Source organism: Macrobrachium rosenbergii, chromosome 9, assembly GCF_040412425.1.
Source record: "Macrobrachium rosenbergii isolate ZJJX-2024 chromosome 9, ASM4041242v1, whole genome shotgun sequence".
Lineage (NCBI taxonomy): Eukaryota > Metazoa > Arthropoda > Malacostraca > Decapoda > Palaemonidae > Macrobrachium > Macrobrachium rosenbergii.
Genome location: NC_089749.1, coordinates 29,814,052 through 29,833,632, shown reverse-complemented (window position 1 = coordinate 29,833,632; position 19,581 = coordinate 29,814,052). Strand labels below are relative to the sequence as shown.

Sequence of the window (19,581 nt, the reverse complement as noted above, 5' to 3'; positions counted from 1 at the left end):
AGAAAGTGAAACAATATGAAAATTACTGTAGCATTTATTATTTTGTTTTAAGTTTCTGATACATGCGCTTACGAAAAATAGTTGACAGATAAAAAGCTCTATTCATGTTTTAATCCTTTAAACATGTATGTAAATGTAGTTGTTCATGCATATAATTTTCCACCAGGAACCATACCTCATGTTACCCTCTCAAGTTTTGTCAATGGCTGAAACGGAAAATGTGCGACTGGAGTTCGCTTCTTATGGCAATGACAAATTCTTCCGTGGTGGCAGGTCTGTTGGCATGCCAGTGTTATCGGCCAAAGTCACGGACTCTGCCATCAGCAACTTATCTGATCCAGTTGTCTATTACATACCCACTGACGCGAGTGTCAGTGTCTTCCAGCCCAGCTGCGTCTATTGGGATGAGCAAGGTAAGACCGGAACGTTTTCTTTGATTTTCATTGTATGGGATTGAAGTGGATTTCATATGAGTTCTTAGTGATAGGTTTCAGGACGTTTCCCCATCCTGTATTTGTCACCAGAACAAAAAACTGTAATTTTTTCTTTAATGGAACTTGGCATTCATAAAATGAATTATAAGAACATGCTTTTAAGACTCCAGTATCTCAAACCTCATTTCGAAATACCCCTTCAGCACGTGATTGGCTGAGTGACGGCGTTAAGACTGTGGTGACGGAGGGCGTTATTACCTGCGAAGCCACCCATTTGACAGCCTTTTCTGTCCTCCTGGATCCCATGCCAGCTCACTTAGGTGTCCACGAGGATGCTCTGTCCGTAATCACTTACGTTGGTCTTGCCTTAAGCACAGCTGGATTAGCCATCACGGTTGCAACGTACGCAATCTTCAGGTATGTTTATGAGTTATACATATATGAAGTACAGGTTCTGAGTATACAGTTCTGTTATTTGTTGCATAATGATTGTCAGAGATTTTTATAATTTTGTAAGTTACGTTAAGGGTGAAATGAGTTAGGAATAGCAAAAGGTTTATTATTATATTATAACATGAACTGACACAGTTTTTAAATAATCTCGCCATCAAATGCAATCTCTGGCATATCTGACAGGCTTACTCTATATATGGAATTGCCGTAAGAATTGCGTTTTTAAAATGTTATTAGTAAACCAGTGTGAACATTATAAAAAAAAAGGTTACTGTATTAGGTAATCAGTATGAACATTTTAAATGAAAGACTTCAGTATGCAAAGCTAAAAGAACAGAAATTCTTTGGTATGCAAAACTAATACACTGTTCCAAGATAGCCAGAGGAGATGTTGGCCACACTATGAAATGTTAGTCAACTGTATCTCTGTGGCGTTTATAGATCAAGTGTAGTAAAATCTGTCTTCATGAACACATAATTTTGTATTGTGAATCCCATAAGTTCAGTTGGGAGACAAATGCATTTGAAGACGATACTGATATCTTGTACAGTTCATACTGCAAGCTTTAGCAAGTATTTCAGAGTTGGGAAAGTTCACCGAACCATTTAGTATAACAGTTACGGAGATGCTCCCTCTTTCTAAGGCCTGAAGCCACACGGAATGGATCTGTTCAAAGGGGAAACAACCATCTATGTACAAGGCTCAGTTTCCAATTATCATTACAGCAGTGGATTGTTAAGCATGTTGAGACCTTTGTCTAATTAGAATAGCAAAATAATTTTTATAATAACACAGCGATACTAATAAACCTATTCTTAAGCAGGAAAAAGTAAATGAAGTTACGTCTATAGCAGTTTATTTGTATAATTGTATATTTACATGCATGACCTGGGAAACTCTAATTACGTGCAAAGTAATAATTCTGAAGAAAAGAGCAAAAAATAACAAACAGACAGTCAATAATGATTACAATTCATGAAGATAAATTGCATCAAACTACTGTATGTGTTACTCGATTGAGCCACTTACAAGCAGGATCCATGAGAGTGAAGCCTAGTGCGCACGACGAAGACGAGAGTGTGAAGGCTGCATGCAGTCCAGAGACTCAAATTTAAAAGCCCAAAGTAATTTCTAGAGAACAAAAGGAGCGCAGCAACTTCAGGACAGATCTGAAATCTGTCTAAGTTAAATGTCGGAACTTGGTCGTTTCGTTTGTTCGATAGAAAGGTTTTGATTCAACTGTCAATTTTATAATCTCAGATATGTTGTCAAGGAAGGATTATGAAGTTAAAAAGAATGGAAACTGGTCCTAGAAACATCAGATAAACGTAGTTTTACCTCAGAACTAGTTTTCAGAGAGTACTGCAAAAACAACGAGGAAGAATTGTAAATACACTAGTAAAATTATGTTCACATGAATGGGTATTTAGAAGTTACTTGAAATGTCTTTGATGACAAGAAGGAAAATGGTAGGGGGATATATTTAAAAATTTTGAGGTACAACATTATTAATCACAAAGAATTGGACTGGGTCTGCCAAGAATATTCAGATTTACCAAAAATTCCACAAAGCGTTCCACCTCAACCCTAGAAAATCTCATGCCCTTCCAAAATACATTTACTTGATATATTGTAATAATGATGTTCTCCATCCATGTTATCACAATACCTTAATTATTGTTTTTTGCACTTTAATATTAGTCAGTGCTATAAAACAATTTTAAAGTTATCATAAGGCATGTGTCATGCTTTATCCTGCACAGACATTGTACTGCAAGGCACTGATAAGTTGAGTGCTGTCATCCACATCTTACACACATGAAAAATGAATTTATATGAAAGGAAGATGTTATTCTTATTTGATTTCTTTACTTTAATGACTGCCTTTTGTTCCCATAAAAAGAAACCTGAACCGAGACCGAAGTGGGAAGATTGTGATGAATCTTTCCCTCGCCCTTCTGCTCCTCAACCTGGTCTTCCTGTGTGCCACCTTCATAGAGCCGCCCTCTGTCATCTGCACTGTATTTGCAGCTTCAGTAAGTTCGTTCATGACTTTGCTCTCAAAATCTTTTTGTGCTAATAATGATGCCAGTCATGCAGTTTTCATGAGGGGAATACAGATAAGGTAGTTATAAATACCACTATTACTACTACTTTGATTCAGCCAGCCTTGTGCTGGCACGGGCTCTTGCTCTTCGGCAGCCCGTAACTAAAAGTTATAAATGCAATGCAGCACATCATAGTAATGTTTTTTTTTATTATTTAGTAGCTCTTACTACATTCTAGTATTTTTCATATATATCAAATGTGTGTTCAAACTAAACTTTGCAAACTCATGAGTTCTTTGGTAAGGATGTAAACTGTTTTGAAATTACTGCTATTGTCAGAGGTTTAGGTAAGCAATATTTCAACACGATGTAAAACTAAGAAATTTAAATAACCTGTAAATTTTGCCTGATGCCATTTCAGTTAGGTTTCGATCTACATGTTCTCTGATAGGTTTTGTATCGCAAACTTTGGCATTCAAGGTAGAGGCTTGAAAGTAATTGACGGAACACTATTTCCAAATGTAATTGTTAATATTCTACTGAAATCCTGTGATCATATATAATCTTCAAGACATCCTTTAACACAACCAAATGTTCTCCTCTCTCATAATGTCCATTTTAGATTAATTCACCAAAGTCACGATTTTAATGGGTGTGATGCCTAAAGCTACACTGGTAGCAGCCTGGTGAAATAAACATCATTTTCTGCTCTGAAAAGTCTTTATTCGTAATAAGTATTAAATGCTCTTCTTAAGTCTGTATTCATAAATATAAACTTAGGACTTTTTGTGCATACTCATTAAAACCTGTCCCCTTTGTCAAATTTACTTAACTTAGCTTCACTACCTGGTGATCTCTGCTTTTGCCTGGATGTTGGTCGAGGGCACCAACATGTATCAGCTTCTCATAACTGTCTTTGCATCGGCTGAAACTCATTTCATGGCCAAACGGGTTGTGGCTGCCTGGGGTAAGTTGTTAATTGTGATGGTAATATTGGTTTCCAGTGGTATTGAAAAAAGAAATATGATTTGCAGGAGTACCTCCCATAATGCTAATCAGTTACAGAGTAATTTTGTTTTAAATCATGGTTACAATATTGCATTTTTGTGGGTGAAGTGGGACATCACCCATCTACTTAGCAAATTTTTTCAAGAATAAAAGTATCAAGACTAGTCAAGGGTTGATACTCAGTTCACATTATTTATAACAAGCGCATAAAATGAATTCATCAAGTTACTCATTTGTGATTCTGGTAGACTCTACTATCTTGGAAAAGTTCTAAACGCTAACAAAACAGTTGATTTAATATACACATTACAGTACTTTTCTGCCTTCTGCATACAATTAAGATATAATGCATCTTTTATGCCAGGTGATTTTCTTGAACAATTGCACCAGATTTAATTAATATTTTGTGAATTTTTAGTGAAGGAAAGAATCCTCTCAATTTTTTTAGTTCTTATTTTATGTACACGATACTTTAACTGTTAGAATACGATTACTTTACTTTTGTCAGCAGGTGTCTACTAATCCTCCAGTAATGTTTTGCATGTTGGCTGTTCCTTATATTTCTCTCTCTCTCTCTCTCTCTCTCTCTCTCTCTCTCTCTCTCTCTCTCTCTCTCTCTCTCTCTCTCTCTCTCTCTCTCCATCCCTTTCCTTACTTTTGAAGGTACTGTACCATACTGTTTTTCCCAAGAAAGACATTCTTTGGCCCCTCCTTATCTTAGAGACAATAACTCCTCTGCAATTTATCCAGTCACTCGCCTTCTGTCAAGCCCCGAGGGTCCTGTCGTGTAATCCTCGGCTTGTAGTGTTCAGATATTTAGACAGGAAAAGCTAGGACAGCCTGGTGATATCCTTCTTAGTTTCTCAAGGTATTTTCAGGCACACATATCTTAGTCTTCTTGTGTTTTTTGCTCCCATATTGATGGCAGGTTTGATTAACCATATTGGAAACCTCTTCTTGTAAATGTTTTAACTCATACGTACTAAAGGGATTTTGACGAAGGAAAAATCTATTTCGGGGGGAAGACCTGTGTCACCCAGTGAAATTGGTTCCAATTAGCACATTTCTAGGTTTAAGACTGCTATATATACCAGAGAAAAAAGCTATGTAGGATGCTGGAGTTACTACCTCCAGTTCGAACATCTCATACAGATGTCGGCATATACCAGGGGTGAGCTATTACGCTTCCACAGGCCTTCGTCCAATAGACTTCTCAATTCTCAAAGACCCAAATTGGATGAGCCGTTACAAACTTGTAACTCGGAATACTCACCCGACCGCCAAGTAGGCGTCATCACGAGACCGACACGTCATTCCAAATTTAGCCCCTACCAAGCTGAGTATTACACCCGGGTGGGAAAAACGAGGGGTGGGTCACTGGGTGACACAGGTCTTCCCCCAGAAATAGATTTTTCCTTTGTCAAAATCCCTTTTCTGGGTCGACCTGTGTCAGCCAGTGAAATAGTAACAGAGAATTAACTATGCGAGAGCTTGGTGGCCCGCCTCAGAGAGTACACAAACGGAGCTAAAATAAAACATTTAAAGAAAACTTCACTGTGTTTTAATACAGACAGTTCAAACATTATCACAAAAATAGGATTCAGAGGCACACAGGTAAAAAATTCATAAATACACAGGAAAATTTCTAGGTACTCAGATAAAATTTTTGAATACTAGATATTAGTCCAACTAGTATACTTAAGGCTAACAAAATAAATGACAATGAGGCATTGTGGAAATAAATGGGCTAGGCTAAGGGGCAGAACTGACCCAATGGAAGACGCAGGGCAAGCAGGTGAGACAGGGGATCAGGGATTAAATTCATATAAACTAAACTTGAGTTGTACCAGGGGGGACCACACCACCCACTGCAACTGTGGAAAATTTAAGGGCCTCTAAAGACTTAAGATAGTGGCGTTTAAATACTTTTGGTGATTTCCAACCCGTATATTTCTTAAGTTCATCAAAAGTCATATAATGAAAAAAGTTAGTAGAAGTGGCCACCGCACGAACATCATGGACCTTAGGTACTAATTCCGGATTTGCTTGCTTAATAAAATAAAGAATTTGTTGTCTGATGGCTTTGAGTGAGATATTGCCCCTCGAGTACTGTATAGACCTATTTTTTTCTTACTTCTACTAAAGCTGAGGATTCGAAAAACGCTCTGCAGTCACCTTAAATACTTGGAACCTTTCTAATTATTGAATAAACATTCAGTAAGTTTTAGTCTATTATTTCTGATCCCATATTGATAGCATCAGATTATCCTCTCTTAGAAACTTTTACGGGTCAGCTGTGATTGTGTTTCAATCTTTCTCTCTTTAAATCAATTTCACGTTTCGTATGTTAGGTCTACGTTTCCCTTTACCACATTTGTAATGGCATCCTCTAAGAATCCTTTATTTTTCTCGTACTAACTCTTCATCAGTGACTGCCAGCATACAATTTTTGTCTTGCCTAAACATATCCAAATGATTCTACTGTTCACAATAACTTTGTGATATTTTATGGACAGGCAGACATAAAGACAAAGACTTACAAATAATCTTAATACTGTAAGCAGTTATGTAAAAATCAACAACACTTTCTCAAAGCCTGCATTTTTACATATATCTGAGTACCAGCAAGAGGTCAAATCACTTTCCTTTTTGTATAAAGATATTTTGTGTAGAATGAATTGAATAGCCTCAGAGTAGACAAACTTGAATTTTTACATCATAAACCCAAAATTGCCCATACACACGTTCTCATTAGAAGCATATTCATGAACTTCCTGCTTTGTTAATTAGATACTGTAATTAGTTTGACATGATTTAGCCTTTCATTTAAGGATTGATATGCCATTTAAAAAATTGTAATTGAGCAAAAGAAAGTATCTTAAGCTCATTGTTCAAAGTGTGTCATGTTATCCCTAGGAATTCGTGTAGACACAGAGTACACATTACACCATTAGCTAAAGTATCCTAAATTGGATGCTAATCTCGAATATGATTCTAAATTTTATTATTTTGTAATCTGGTTGCAGTGCAGTTACGATCAGTACAGAATCTGCCTTTAGGCCATTATAAAGCCGCCTTGTTCGATTTGCAGGTATTCCAGTTATTGCAGTCGTCATAGCTCTAGCTGTTGACATGGATGTTTATGGGGACAAGGAACGAAACTTTTGCGTCATCAACCCAGCCCATAATCCTGCAGTTTATTATTCTACGTACATGGGTGAGCTACTTTTTTCTGATATATATTCAGCAGATGTCGGTACTTTTAACAAATAAATTATATACCATGAGCTGAGTCATCGCAACTGCATCATGTCCAGAATTGGTAGCTAGATGTTGCACAGCCTTAACTTTTATCCTCATCAAATCTTGCACTTTCAGGCCCCATATGCCTTGTACTTCTGGTGAACTGCATTGTGTTTGTAATGGTGACTCGTGTCTTGTGTCAGCGGAGGCCACGCTCAAAGGCACAATCCCCAGCAAGCTCTCCGCGCAAAGAATCGGTAGTTACACTGGCACAGGTGAGACAAGGATATATATATTTACCTCTTGTAATGTGTATCACTTTCTTATGAATCACGAAACAGACTTCATTAATACTCTTTTGACTTTGATACTGTTATTTATTTATTTGCATTTATCTATTTATAATTTTAGTTAGGTTATGTGAAAAAAAAGATGAATTGTGAAGTGGAAAATGTTAGGAATTCTTACATACCCTATTCCCCATCTTTCTAACATTCAAATGAGGCTCAGAATTTATTAGGAAAATAAAATGTTAAATTTTGCTATTACAGTACAGCATCACACTAGTAGCATTAAAATGTGTGACATTCAAACTGCTTTACAGTATTTAACTGTTCTTATCATTCCTTTAGCTTTTGAGTACTGTACCAGAATAATTAATTTTTCAATTTATCTTACAGGTACGAGGAGCTGTAACAGTTGTGGCTTTACTTGGTGTGACCTGGGTTGCCGGAGTATTTAGTGTTGGTTGGGCTCGTTTACCTCTTCAGTACATATTTTGTCTAACAACCCCACTCCAAGGTCTCATCATCTTTATAGTGCGAGTAGCACAACACCCCGAAGCTCGTGCTTCCTGGATAACGCTTCTTAAGACAGGTACCCTTAGGCGACGACCTCCAACCACGCACACTCATTCTACTCACTCCTCTGGGCATACACATTCAACAACATCCACTGCCCAAACCCCACCCAGGAATAATCATTCTTCCTCTAGAACTCGATCCACCCGTGCTTCACCAGCTACTTCACAGAAGACACCAACATCCATCCAAACAAACGGTTCATTAAAGCACAGGAAACTGGATAATGGCACCATTAAAAAGGCTGTAGACGAACAAGAGCCAAAAATAGTCGAAAAAGACGAAACAGAACCTAGTATGGGCTCAATTTTTTCTCGAATTGTAAAGCGACTGAGTCTAAGAAACCCAGACCCCTATCCCAGGGATTTTTTTGATGATGGAAAATCCAGAGCCATCAAATCTCAAGAGAATGTGCTTGACAAAGATGCACCTAATGCTATCCCCAGTCAGGATTACCCACTGCATACAGTCCAGCAAGATTCTTTTACAAAACCATTTAAACAAGATTCTTTTTATCAGAGTAGTGGGAATGGAACACTGCACCGCCCACATTCTCTGGCATTACTCCGGAGTGGTAACCAAGAAGACTTTTCACCCAAAGCACCAACTTCATTTGCAGAAAAATATTTTGCTTCTGAAATTCCTTCCCTTCTCGCCTCGAATGTTCATCCACAGACACTCTTGGATGCTGGAGTTCCGGTTTCCATGATACCAAGGCGATCTCTGGGTTCTCTTCTGTTACTGACAGATGGTAAAGAGGGTGACGATTCTTCCTGGCATTTTGTCCGGCCACCACCTGATGGACGTAGTGATCCTGTGATTGAAATGGAAGCTGATCCAGATGGACATGTTACTCCTAGTTGCGAGGAAATTGCAAGTAACGATGAAAAAAAAATGCTCTCACCGAGTGAAACTTCAAACAGTAGTAGCTGCATTGTTCTTGCAGGTCAGCGGATACTAACAGATAACTCTCCAGTTATTTACTCTGGACAGCAGCAAACAATATTTCCAAATTCAGCTCTAACAAGAGCAAGTAGTGAACTGCATATGGGATCCCCACAGATTAATGCAGCTGATTTGAGGCGCTCTTCGTCCGTATTCACTCTTGGGGAATGGGAGGACCCGAGATCATCGCAGGCATGACTCCATGATGGATCAGTGCGTTTTTGAGCTCAGACGCGATCAGATCACACTTCTCCTTTGTGTCTGTGAAACGGCTAGTTATTAGTCTCTCAGATAGCAGGTTAGATATTTTGTAGCATTGAGTTCATTGCCATGAAGTAATCAGTCTTCGTGACACTTCTTGTCTGTGAAAAATATTCTGATTACCTGCAGTAGTGATTAATAGTTTTGCTATTGATACTTTCCAGAGGAGTTTATAGTTCCATATATTGCAGCAATGAGTGTTTGTAAATAGGGTACAAATTCATAGATGTGGAAACATTCATTCATGTTAGTACAAATGTAAAATGTTTCCTTCCTACAGTGTGAACTACGATAATATTAGTTATCCAAATCCAACAGGTGCTATAGACATGTTAGATGTAAACATGTCATACTCTATAGGATAGAATTGTATGTCAAATATTGCCATAGTAGATTACCCTTTCATAGTTAAGCTATGTAAGTAAGCTGAAGGCATGTCTCGTGTTCTACACTCCTAAACATGACCTACAAATGATCGTTGTTGTGTCTTGATTATCATCAATTATTACTTGATATTACTACTCTCAGAAATGTTGATTGCATCGCTGAAGCTGTCATTGTTTTCTCTTGAGATTAATTTCAGGGGAGTGAAATTGTGGTTGTTATATAACCAAAAGCAAAATGAAATTGTAAGTGCATTGAGATTTAATGCCTTCATAGTACTGAGAGTGTTTTCACAAAAATAACAGAAGCTATTTGTATGTTATAAGAATAATGGGAAATGTTTACAGCCAAAAGACATTAGGGGTAACAAAACTCTGGCTAGCACGTGTGCATGAACAGTTCATATTTAATAGAATGATGTATCCACTAGCAGGGAGTTTTATTAGTATATATTATACTTGCCAAATGTATAGTTCATTCGAGTTGAATCAAAAGGAATTTGTCAGAATGCTTCGCATCTGGCAGAAAGCTAGTCTGTTACTGTGCCTTGGTATGAGACGAATGTTGCACCAAGGCAGTGTTGTGAATACTGTATAATGTTATAGTAAGACAGGTTATCCTAACCCAGATATTTTAGTATGTGAAATAAGAATGCTGTAGACGAATTAAGTCTGATAGTTGAGGATCACTTTAATTCAGTCAGCAAATGCGAAACCTGCTCGACATCTCTGATCAACGAGAAGTTAAACTGCCAAAACAAAACAACAAACGCATTCAGAAAACAAGCGACGACAGTTTTCTGTTGCAGTTTGGGAGACGAATTAAGAAGCCTTGTAAACCAATAGCTTTTACTTATATTTTCTCAAGTTATTAGCAGTCAGTAATTAGTATTTAATATAAATATGTGGCTTAGGATGGCTAGGTCTAGTTATTTGAAGATTCTATGTATGAATGTAATATACTTTTATGTTACCTAACTAGTGTTTATTTCCACCTTTTTCGATATGCATGTTCTAATAACAGGTTTTAAATGATTTGAAAACACTTTCAAGTAACAAGAGAAATAGGTAGTCGTACAGGACTGGTTACAAGAAAAAATTATATTAAAACAAGGACACTACAAGATTAAATCGGGTAGAATTAAACAAAACAAAAACTTGACATATGCAGTCTCCTCAGCAGCTTAATTAGGAAGCTTTTGTAAATTACAAGTAACGAAAAGTACCAGCCAATCAAGTAAATCAGAAGGAGAAAGAGGAATCATATAATTGAATTAGTTTTTTAATTAGATTTCTTAGAAACATGAATTTAGGTAGTCCTAATACCTGTACTCCCAGAATGATCGTTCATTATGTCCACTTTATAGCATCGAAAGTCATAGAACACATTTCATGATAAATCGATAAATTCAGTGTTTCAATTTACGTAATATTTCGTATGAAAATAGAAAGGAAAACAGTTATCTAGAAATTGGTACCCTCGTATACCGCCCATTTCATGCATGATTTGGTTATGACGGTGTTTTATGTGTAAGGTTGCGGGGGAGAGAGAGCATTGCAGTGTTGCCAGGTGCAGGGAAATTTCCCTGTTTTAGGGAAATTATGACCCCAATAGGGAAAAAGGGAAGAAAGTTTTTTCATATGGAATCTAGGGAAATTTCACTAAGAATTTAACATTTTACCCTTCGTAAACAAGGAAGACAAATTTTTGTCCCTGGTGTATGGCTAATTTTCGTTATTTACCTCTGACAAAAAATATAAATTGAATAAAGACAATTGTATAAACTGAATTCTAGCTTATCATAAGAGTCAAATTTGCCCTTAAGAATTAGAAGGGGCTTCTGCGGCTCCGCCTGTAGTACTTTCCTTTCATGTCCGCCCAGGACACGGTAAGTTGTGCCTTCAGCCAATAGCCCGCTATTTTTTTCGTCATCTCTCCGTCCAGGACACGATCAGTTGTGCGTTCAGCCAAAACCTACTTTAGGTAATTCTGACGTCATTAAAACCATGACGTTTTCACATATCTTAAGCCAATAAGATCCACCTGTTCTAAGAACGTTTGAATATCCTTACATCTCTCACTCTCAGACCTCGGTCACCTCAGTCAGTGTTTCAGTGACAACAAGCCATACAATTATGGAGTCCAGCAGTGGAGCCGACACACCTCCAGCTAAAGTTAAATGTAAACGGACATATACACAAAAATATAAGAAAGCATGGGAAAGTGATCCAAAATTTCGAGGGTGGTTAAGTAACAGTGTCAAAGGACCAGAATATTTTCACTGTAATGCATGCAACACAGACGGGAAGGCAGGAAAATCTGAAGTAGAAAAACATACTGAAGGGAAAAAACATATTCTAAATATTAAAGCAGTGAAGTTAACTGTGAGTGTTCTTGAAATGCCGAGTGTAAGTGGCCGCAGAAAGGAGAAACAAGTCAAAGAAGGTGAACTAAGAGTAGTGTCTCCTAAATCAACTAAATCTTCCCCATTCCGCCATGGAACAATTAATGCCAGTAGTACAAGCAGCTTGTCCGGATTCAGAGATTGCTAAAGGATTTAAGTGTGGTAGAACAAAATGTACAGCGATGATAAAGAATGTCCTAGAGCTGCGGAGGAGGAGGAACTTTGTAAATTACTGAGATGTAATCCATTCTCACTAATTGCTGGCGAGTCTACAGACCGTGGCTGTATAAAACATCTAGCTTTGGTGGCAAGAGTTGTTACTGACACAGGCGTTAAAGATCAGTTCTTAACTCTGGTTCCTCTCGAAAGTTCTACAGCCAAAGTCTTGCATGAACATATAAGGAAAGTGTTCAGTGATAAAAACATACCTTACAAGGAAAACATGATCGGCTTTGCAGCCGATGGAGCAAATGTCATGATGGGACAGCATAACTCTTTATCAAAACTGCTTAAAGATGATATACCTGATCTATTTGTTATGAAATGCATATGCCACTCCTTCCATTTGTGTGCATCATATGCATGTAATAAATTGCCAAGATGTGTAGAGGATGTGGCACGAGATGTGTATAACTATTTTCAGTCTCCAAAACAAACAAACATGTTGAAAGAATGCCAAGAATTTACTAATGTAAAGCCACATAAACTGCTACATCCATCTCAGACACGTTGGCTGTCATTACACAGTGTTGTTAAGAGATTGCTTGAGCAGCTGCCAGCACTTAAGTTGTTTTTCACTAATGAAGTTTTAGAGGACCATTTGCTCGCAGCTGAATCAATTCGGGGAAAAACTGCGTAATCCTGCAGTCCAATTGTGTCTTGAGTTTTTAGACTATGTGTTGCCTCTCTTTAAAGATCTGAACACTGAAATGCAGGTAGAGAAACCAAAACTGCATATATTGCACAAGCGAGTTTCTACGGTGCTTCATACATTGTCTGAAAATTACCTGAAAGTAAGATACCTGCTATCAACTCCAATATCAGACATACAAGTGAGAGACCCAGCGAACTTTCTTCCTCTAGATGAGATTTACCTAGGTGGGAGAGTAGCTGTCACATTGCAAACTCTTCATGGCTTAAGTAAACAAGATATTCACGCATTTCGCTTAAGATGTCTCGACTTTTATATTGAAGGAGCAGCTCAAATTCAGAAGAGATTTAATTTGTCAGATCCATTGATGAAAAACCTTGGTGAAATGGATCCTAAAAGTGTGTTAAATAAGTCTGTTCCATCTATTGCCCCGTTAATTTCCTTCTTTCCTAGATTAAGCTTAAGTGACAATCTGAATGAAATAGATAGAGAGTGGCGCCTACTGCGAAATACAGAACTAAATGTGCAACAGGATATAGCCATCTGCGAGTTTTGGTGTCAAGTAGCCAACATGAAGAAAGGTGATGATACAGCTATGTTCCTTTTAATAGGATACTTCATGAAACACCTGCTATGCCTTCCACACTCAAGTGCAACTGTTGAGCGAGTGTTCTCCCAATTCAATCTGATGAAAAACAAGTTAAGAAACCAACTGGATACATCTACCTTAATTGGCATGCTTCATTCAAAGCATGCATTTACTCAAGCCTCCTGCCACAGCTTCAAGATAAAACCAGCTCATCTGAACAGAATGAATGATAGCATGTACAAGACGCAGGACGAATAACATATAGGTAAGTCTATGGAGTATTTTTATATGTAAATTAACTATTCTACGCTTACTAGGCTTATCCGGTATACATAGGGAAATTTTTCTCCAAAAAGGGAAATTCTGATGGCAAGTCAAGGGAAATTTTGGCTGGACGACCTGGCAACACCGGAGCATGTCTAGTTTGGTAGATCTAAATGCGCAATGAACAATTCTGATTGAAAAAGCGATTGTCTGGGAATACAGTAATGTACTGTAATCCATACGATCTAAACCCAAACCAAATTAAATATCAGAAATGGTCAAATGTTCATTTTTGTGATTTATCCTTAAGGAGTATTGGGGGAGAGGAATAAGCAGTGTACTTACAGTTGGAGATTTGAATACGTGTATCACTCTCTGGGTCCATTCATCGAAAGTATTCAATGTATTCATCTTGACACTGGGGAGTTAAAGGCGCTCTCAATTGTTTGTTTGTTTGTTTTTTTCAGTAAATACATAGCGTTTTACGGCTCGGAACTCCATAAACATTATTCTAAAGTTAAAGAGCCCGATGTGTTGAGACTTCCGCCATTTTCCACAACACAGTTTCTTCAGTTCAATAATAGCGCCCGTGTGTGGAAGAGGTGCCGAAGATGAGGATGATAATAGTTCATAAGATACCTGGAAAACGATTAATTGTCCACCTGTAAGTTCATTCCTGCCACCGATAAATGCCTCCAAAAGGAAGAAAAGGTAAATGTATAGGCTAAACAACATAGCAATGGGCATTCTCCTGTACATTTACTGAAGAAAAAACTTGCAGTCAGTTATACGTGATTAGGAATGGAGGAGAGAAAATTTGTTTTCAGGCTGTGTGCCACAACCAACCACAAGGTAAGCTGAGGGTGGGCGGGGCGCCCACTTGGTAGCTAGGGCATAATATGCAAAGGTTAGGTTGATGTGATCATCTGTATTTTACTTCAGTGATATATGGTGCTGCTGATCAGGCTAGGGTAAGGCTCTGCAACAGTTTCTCCCTCCCCCTTCCAATAATTAGGTTAGGTTAGATTAAGTTATCATAGGATGCTTGCCTGTATTTAAATCTATGGCACTTATGGGCTCAAAGTCAAGTAAGAATGAATGAGTGTAGTACAAAATTTTAGCTGAATCCCAAGCTCTGGGACCTACGAGTTCAGTGCTGAAAGGAAAATTGAGAATAAAAGGGTTTTAAAGGTAAAGCAGTGGGGAAAACCCTCGCACTTGCACCATGAAACAATTGTCAGGGGAGGGTGGAAAGAAAGAGAATATGAAGGGAGGTAGAGTAAAAGGAATGAAAGGGACTGCAATTAGGAGCCGAAGGGACGCTGCAAAGAACCATAGTTAATGCCTAAAGTGCACTGGCGGCACTGCTATCCTACGGGATCTAGGTCAAGTAAGTTCTATGGGTCCAGGTTCACACCCTCTACCCAGGTGAGGCCCTTTGCCCTACGTTAGGTTAGGATAGATGTATCCCTGTAATAATTGTCATAGCTGCATTTCATGCTTATAAATATTCGGTGATTGATACTGTTAACTCATCTGAACTATGGTGTTTCGGCAGATTATTTTGTGTTTGTATTTCCTACCTTTCTGACTAATGCATTGCATATCTTTTAGGTTTTCCCAGGTCAAAATCCCAGGTTTCATGCCGGGGCCCTCTGTTATTGCTGTGGATGGGGAGAGGTGAAAGCGCAAAACAATTATTAGAAATGAATAGAACACCAGTAACCGAACAGCAAAATATATAGTTTTTGTATTTGGCTAGTAATTGAAGTATCACAGGCCGTCATTTCTAGTTCGGTAGACCTTGACTATATGTCAATCAACAGTCTTGAGGGAGAGGAATTGGTGAATCAAATACAGGAATTGAGAGAAGGGCCATTCTTAGTTTGGTAGACATGTAAGTATCATTAAGAATCCTGAGCGAGATTAGTGAATGAGGGTGGCGGTCGGACATGTGTGTTTTCCGCTTCTGGATTTAGCGCTTAACAAACGGTGCTGTGATAATTTTTAACCCGTTAGGTGACTTCTTAATGGTTAAAGCCAACCTTTGAGCTAGGGGTACTAGGTCAGCCAGTGCGCACATAAGCATATAGTTCATTGCAGTTGTGACGTAAAACGCATCCTCTTTTGCGCAGATACGAGAGTACACTTGAGGAACCGGTTAAATAATTTGGTGCAAACCAGTGAGTTTACTTTAGCATAATTGCAAGCAAAAGCAGAATCATTTACGTTGATTGAAAAACAATATACTTTCACCTTTAATGAAAAGGGCATTGATAAAGACGAGTTATAATAAGAAAGGAATAGATGTACTATATTGGCTGCATGGAAAAGTTCAGTAGTTCTGGAACAAATTAAGTTAAAGTTGACTTAGTACTAGCTTTCTGGTAAGACGATGCACGTCACCTTTCACCTTAAACAAGCAGTATCCAAAGTAGGCATGATACTTTATATATATACTGTATATATATGTATATATATATATATATATATATATATATATATATATATATATATATATATATATATATATACAGTATATATATATATATATATATATATATATATATATATACACATACATCTAACTTCCGGAGCAACAGCTCGAAGAACAATCAAGGCAGGTCAGAGAAAGGCACTGTCATTATGCATTTTATTATAATATGCCGACGTTTCACAACTCCTCATAGTTGCATTTTCCAGGCTGCAAATAGCGACCATGGCAATCAGTAAATTAAAATCAAAATCACAAATCAGAATTACAATTACAATAAAACGTTCAGAATAAAATGACTAAAACCTATCCTAAAAGAACAAGTAAAAGGCTGTGACAACCTACCCAGAAGGAAGTTAAAAACAAACTACTGCACTCGCATTGAGTATTACAAAAGAGAGAGAGAGAAAAATAAATAAATAAACATACCGACGGAGAAGAAACAACTTAACAAGACCATCAGGCAATAAACAGTTGTGTAGAGGATGTGTGGGAGTTTAATGGTGGTACAGTCAATTTGATAATAATAGATTCAAGTATTGTTAAATCATTTGCTTTTTGTACCTGTCCTATTACTGAATAGTAATACGAACAGCAATAGAACAGGTACAAAAGGCAAATGATTTAACAATACTTGAATATATTATTATCAAATTGACTGTACCACCATTAAACTCCCACACATCCTCTACATAACTGTTTATTGCCTGATGGTCTTGTTAAGTTGTTTCTTCTCCGTCGGTATGTTTATTTATTTATTTATTTCTCTCTCTCTCTCTCTTTTGTAATACTCAATGCGAGTGCAGTGGTATGTTTTCAACTTCCTTCTGGGTAGGTTGTCACAGCCTTTTACTTGTTCTTTTCGGATAGGTTTTAGTCATTTTATTCTGAACGTTTTATTGTAATTGTAATTCTGATTTGTGATTTTGATTTTAATTTACTGATTGCCATGTTCGCTGTTTGCAGCTTGGAAAATGCAACTATGAGGAGTTGTGAAACGTCGGCATATTATAATAAAATGCATAATGACAGTGCCTTTCCCTGACCCGCCTTGGATTATACACATACATACATACACTTCCCGTAAGAGGAGAAATATCCAGATATATTGGAAACCAAGTACAAACTTCATTTCGAAGATACAGTGAGAGAGAGACGGAAGGGAATACTTCACCTCGATCTCAACAAGATATGCCATTCTCCTGACAGGCATATTTGATATCCTAAGATGCTTCAGAAGATTGAATGTTTTTATGCTGGAAATTCTCCAGAACTGCCTCTTCTCCCGAATGCAGATCACAGCCGTAAGACAAAAGAGGGTTTCGACTCTTAGGAAGAAATGAAGTTCCTATAGTTTTGACGCAAAAGAGACTTTCGACAGAGGGACGTATAAGGTTCAGTATGCGCTTGCATAGGAAAGCAGGTTTTAGTAAGCTCTTGAAGGCAGGAGTTAAATATATATATATATATATATATATATATATATATATATATATATATATATATATATATATATATATATATCAGCTAAAAAGCAATAAAAATCGATTGTCCACTTGGCTACGATGGTGAGGATAGGTCTATTCTAGCTCTAATATTTATATGTGAATATGACAGGTATATGTGTGTATGAGAGGAGATAGATTTTTATCCTTCTCGTGGTCAGGTCGACAATGGTACCTCGTTCTGATTAAGGGACCCAGGTTCGTTTCCCACTACCGGACATCATAATTTCTTCATATTTCTTGCACCACCCATCTGATCCGCTGCCGCCTCACACTCCTCCTCCCCATCACTGGCATGTTCTTAGCTCCCTTGATTGGTTCCACCTCCTCTCTTCTTATTACATGGCCATAGTATCTCAGACGAGCATCCCTAGCCTTCTCTACATTACATATACCACACATTCTTCTTATATCTAGACACTCTCTCTCCTCTCCAGTAGTGATATTCCAGAAATCATCTCGCCATCCTCGTCTCGGTTCTTTCCATCAGTCCCTCCTCTTTCCTCTTAAGTGCCCAAGTTTCTGTCCCATATAAGAGTATGGGCCTGATAACTGTCTTATAAATCTTCATGTTGAGCCTTAATGGCATTTTCTTGTCTAAAACGACTCCAGTCACTTCTCTCTATTTTCGCCATCCTTCTTTCACTCTCTGTTTGGTTTAGTTTCGCCATACCGTTGTGAATTTTTATAGATTGTACGTAGCCTGAAATATCAGAAAATAAATGTTGTTTTCAGTGATAATTCGTCTATCAAAAATTTATTGTTTTGTGATAAACCAGTAATGCCAACAGGAGGGGTGTTCAAAATTAATTGCTCAACTTGTAATTTTGATATTGTACAAACGGATAATTTTGTACTGTACTGTAATTTGTAGTAATTGTTATTTCCACAAAGTATGTTTTCGTTTTGAACATTGGTTTTGACATAAATTACGTAAGTAGCTTGTTAACGTGTTTATTGTTATTGGTGACCCCATATTACTCTCAAGCGTAAGTGGTTTTCTTTAAACCGTTTAGTATCCTGAAGATGACTTTGGAATGAAAGGTGAAAATCCTGGTATCTCCTTTAATTTCACGTGAGGATTTCTTTATATATATGTGTATATATATAAACGTGTATATATTTCTATTGAAGTCATTGGCATTATTTGCAGATACTATCTTTTTACCAGACTTTGAATTAGTCTATACTTTGCTCATTGGCGACGTCTTCTGGACTAAATTACAAGTTGATATAAACGATTTTTATTACTATATGTGGAATTAGTGACTTTCTGATAATTCTTCCGATGTCGGTTTACGGTTGTGGTCGTCTACTTAGTGTTGGCATATTGGCCCTTGTTGCGGTAGGATTGCAATCACCTGAGTAGAATGGTAGCGATGCCACCTGTGTAGCAATTGCAGAGGGCTTAACCTGTCCCTTCGGTACATTTCATTTTGTATACTACGTTGGTCGACTTCACATCTCTCTACAGGGGGCCATGATTTATATATATATATATATATATATATATATATATATATATATATATATATATATATATATATATATATATATTGTATATTTATGTATACAATATATACAGTATATATATTTTGTATTTATATATATATACTGTATATATATACTCTGGCCATGATTTTTCTTCTCATTCAGGCACCAATGTCATCATCCACATTTACACACGCAGATAGCGAGAAGATATGGCCAATAGTAAATATTGTCAGGTCCTCACCTTTATCTTGGAATCAAGAATCTACTAGAACTTCCCCCAAAACACTGTACGTACAGTATTTATATCCTTTTGCTACATAATA

General features: G+C 37.4%; 1 protein-coding gene across 5 annotated transcripts in view; it reads left to right on the top strand.

Annotated features, from left to right (window-relative positions):
- The window catches only part of LOC136841666 (uncharacterized), a 270,413-nt gene extending 259,799 nt beyond the window's left edge, over nt 1-10,614 (top strand). For 3 of the 5 annotated variants that reach the window (XM_067108847.1, XM_067108846.1, XM_067108849.1), the window contains 7 exons: nt 167-413; nt 638-851; nt 2,792-2,924; nt 3,774-3,903; nt 7,036-7,161; nt 7,323-7,462; nt 7,868-10,614. In XM_067108847.1, coding sequence (XP_066964948.1) covers nt 167-413; nt 638-851; nt 2,792-2,924; nt 3,774-3,903; nt 7,036-7,161; nt 7,323-7,462; nt 7,868-9,190 — 2,313 coding nt within the window. In that variant the 3' untranslated portion in view covers nt 9,191-10,614. The remainder of the gene's footprint in view (nt 1-166; nt 414-637; nt 852-2,791; nt 2,925-3,773; nt 3,904-7,035; nt 7,162-7,322; nt 7,463-7,867) is intronic. The other 2 variants (XR_010854057.1, XR_010854056.1) reach the window with 1 other exon arrangement.
- Nucleotides 10,615-19,581: the final 8,967 nt, after the last annotated feature.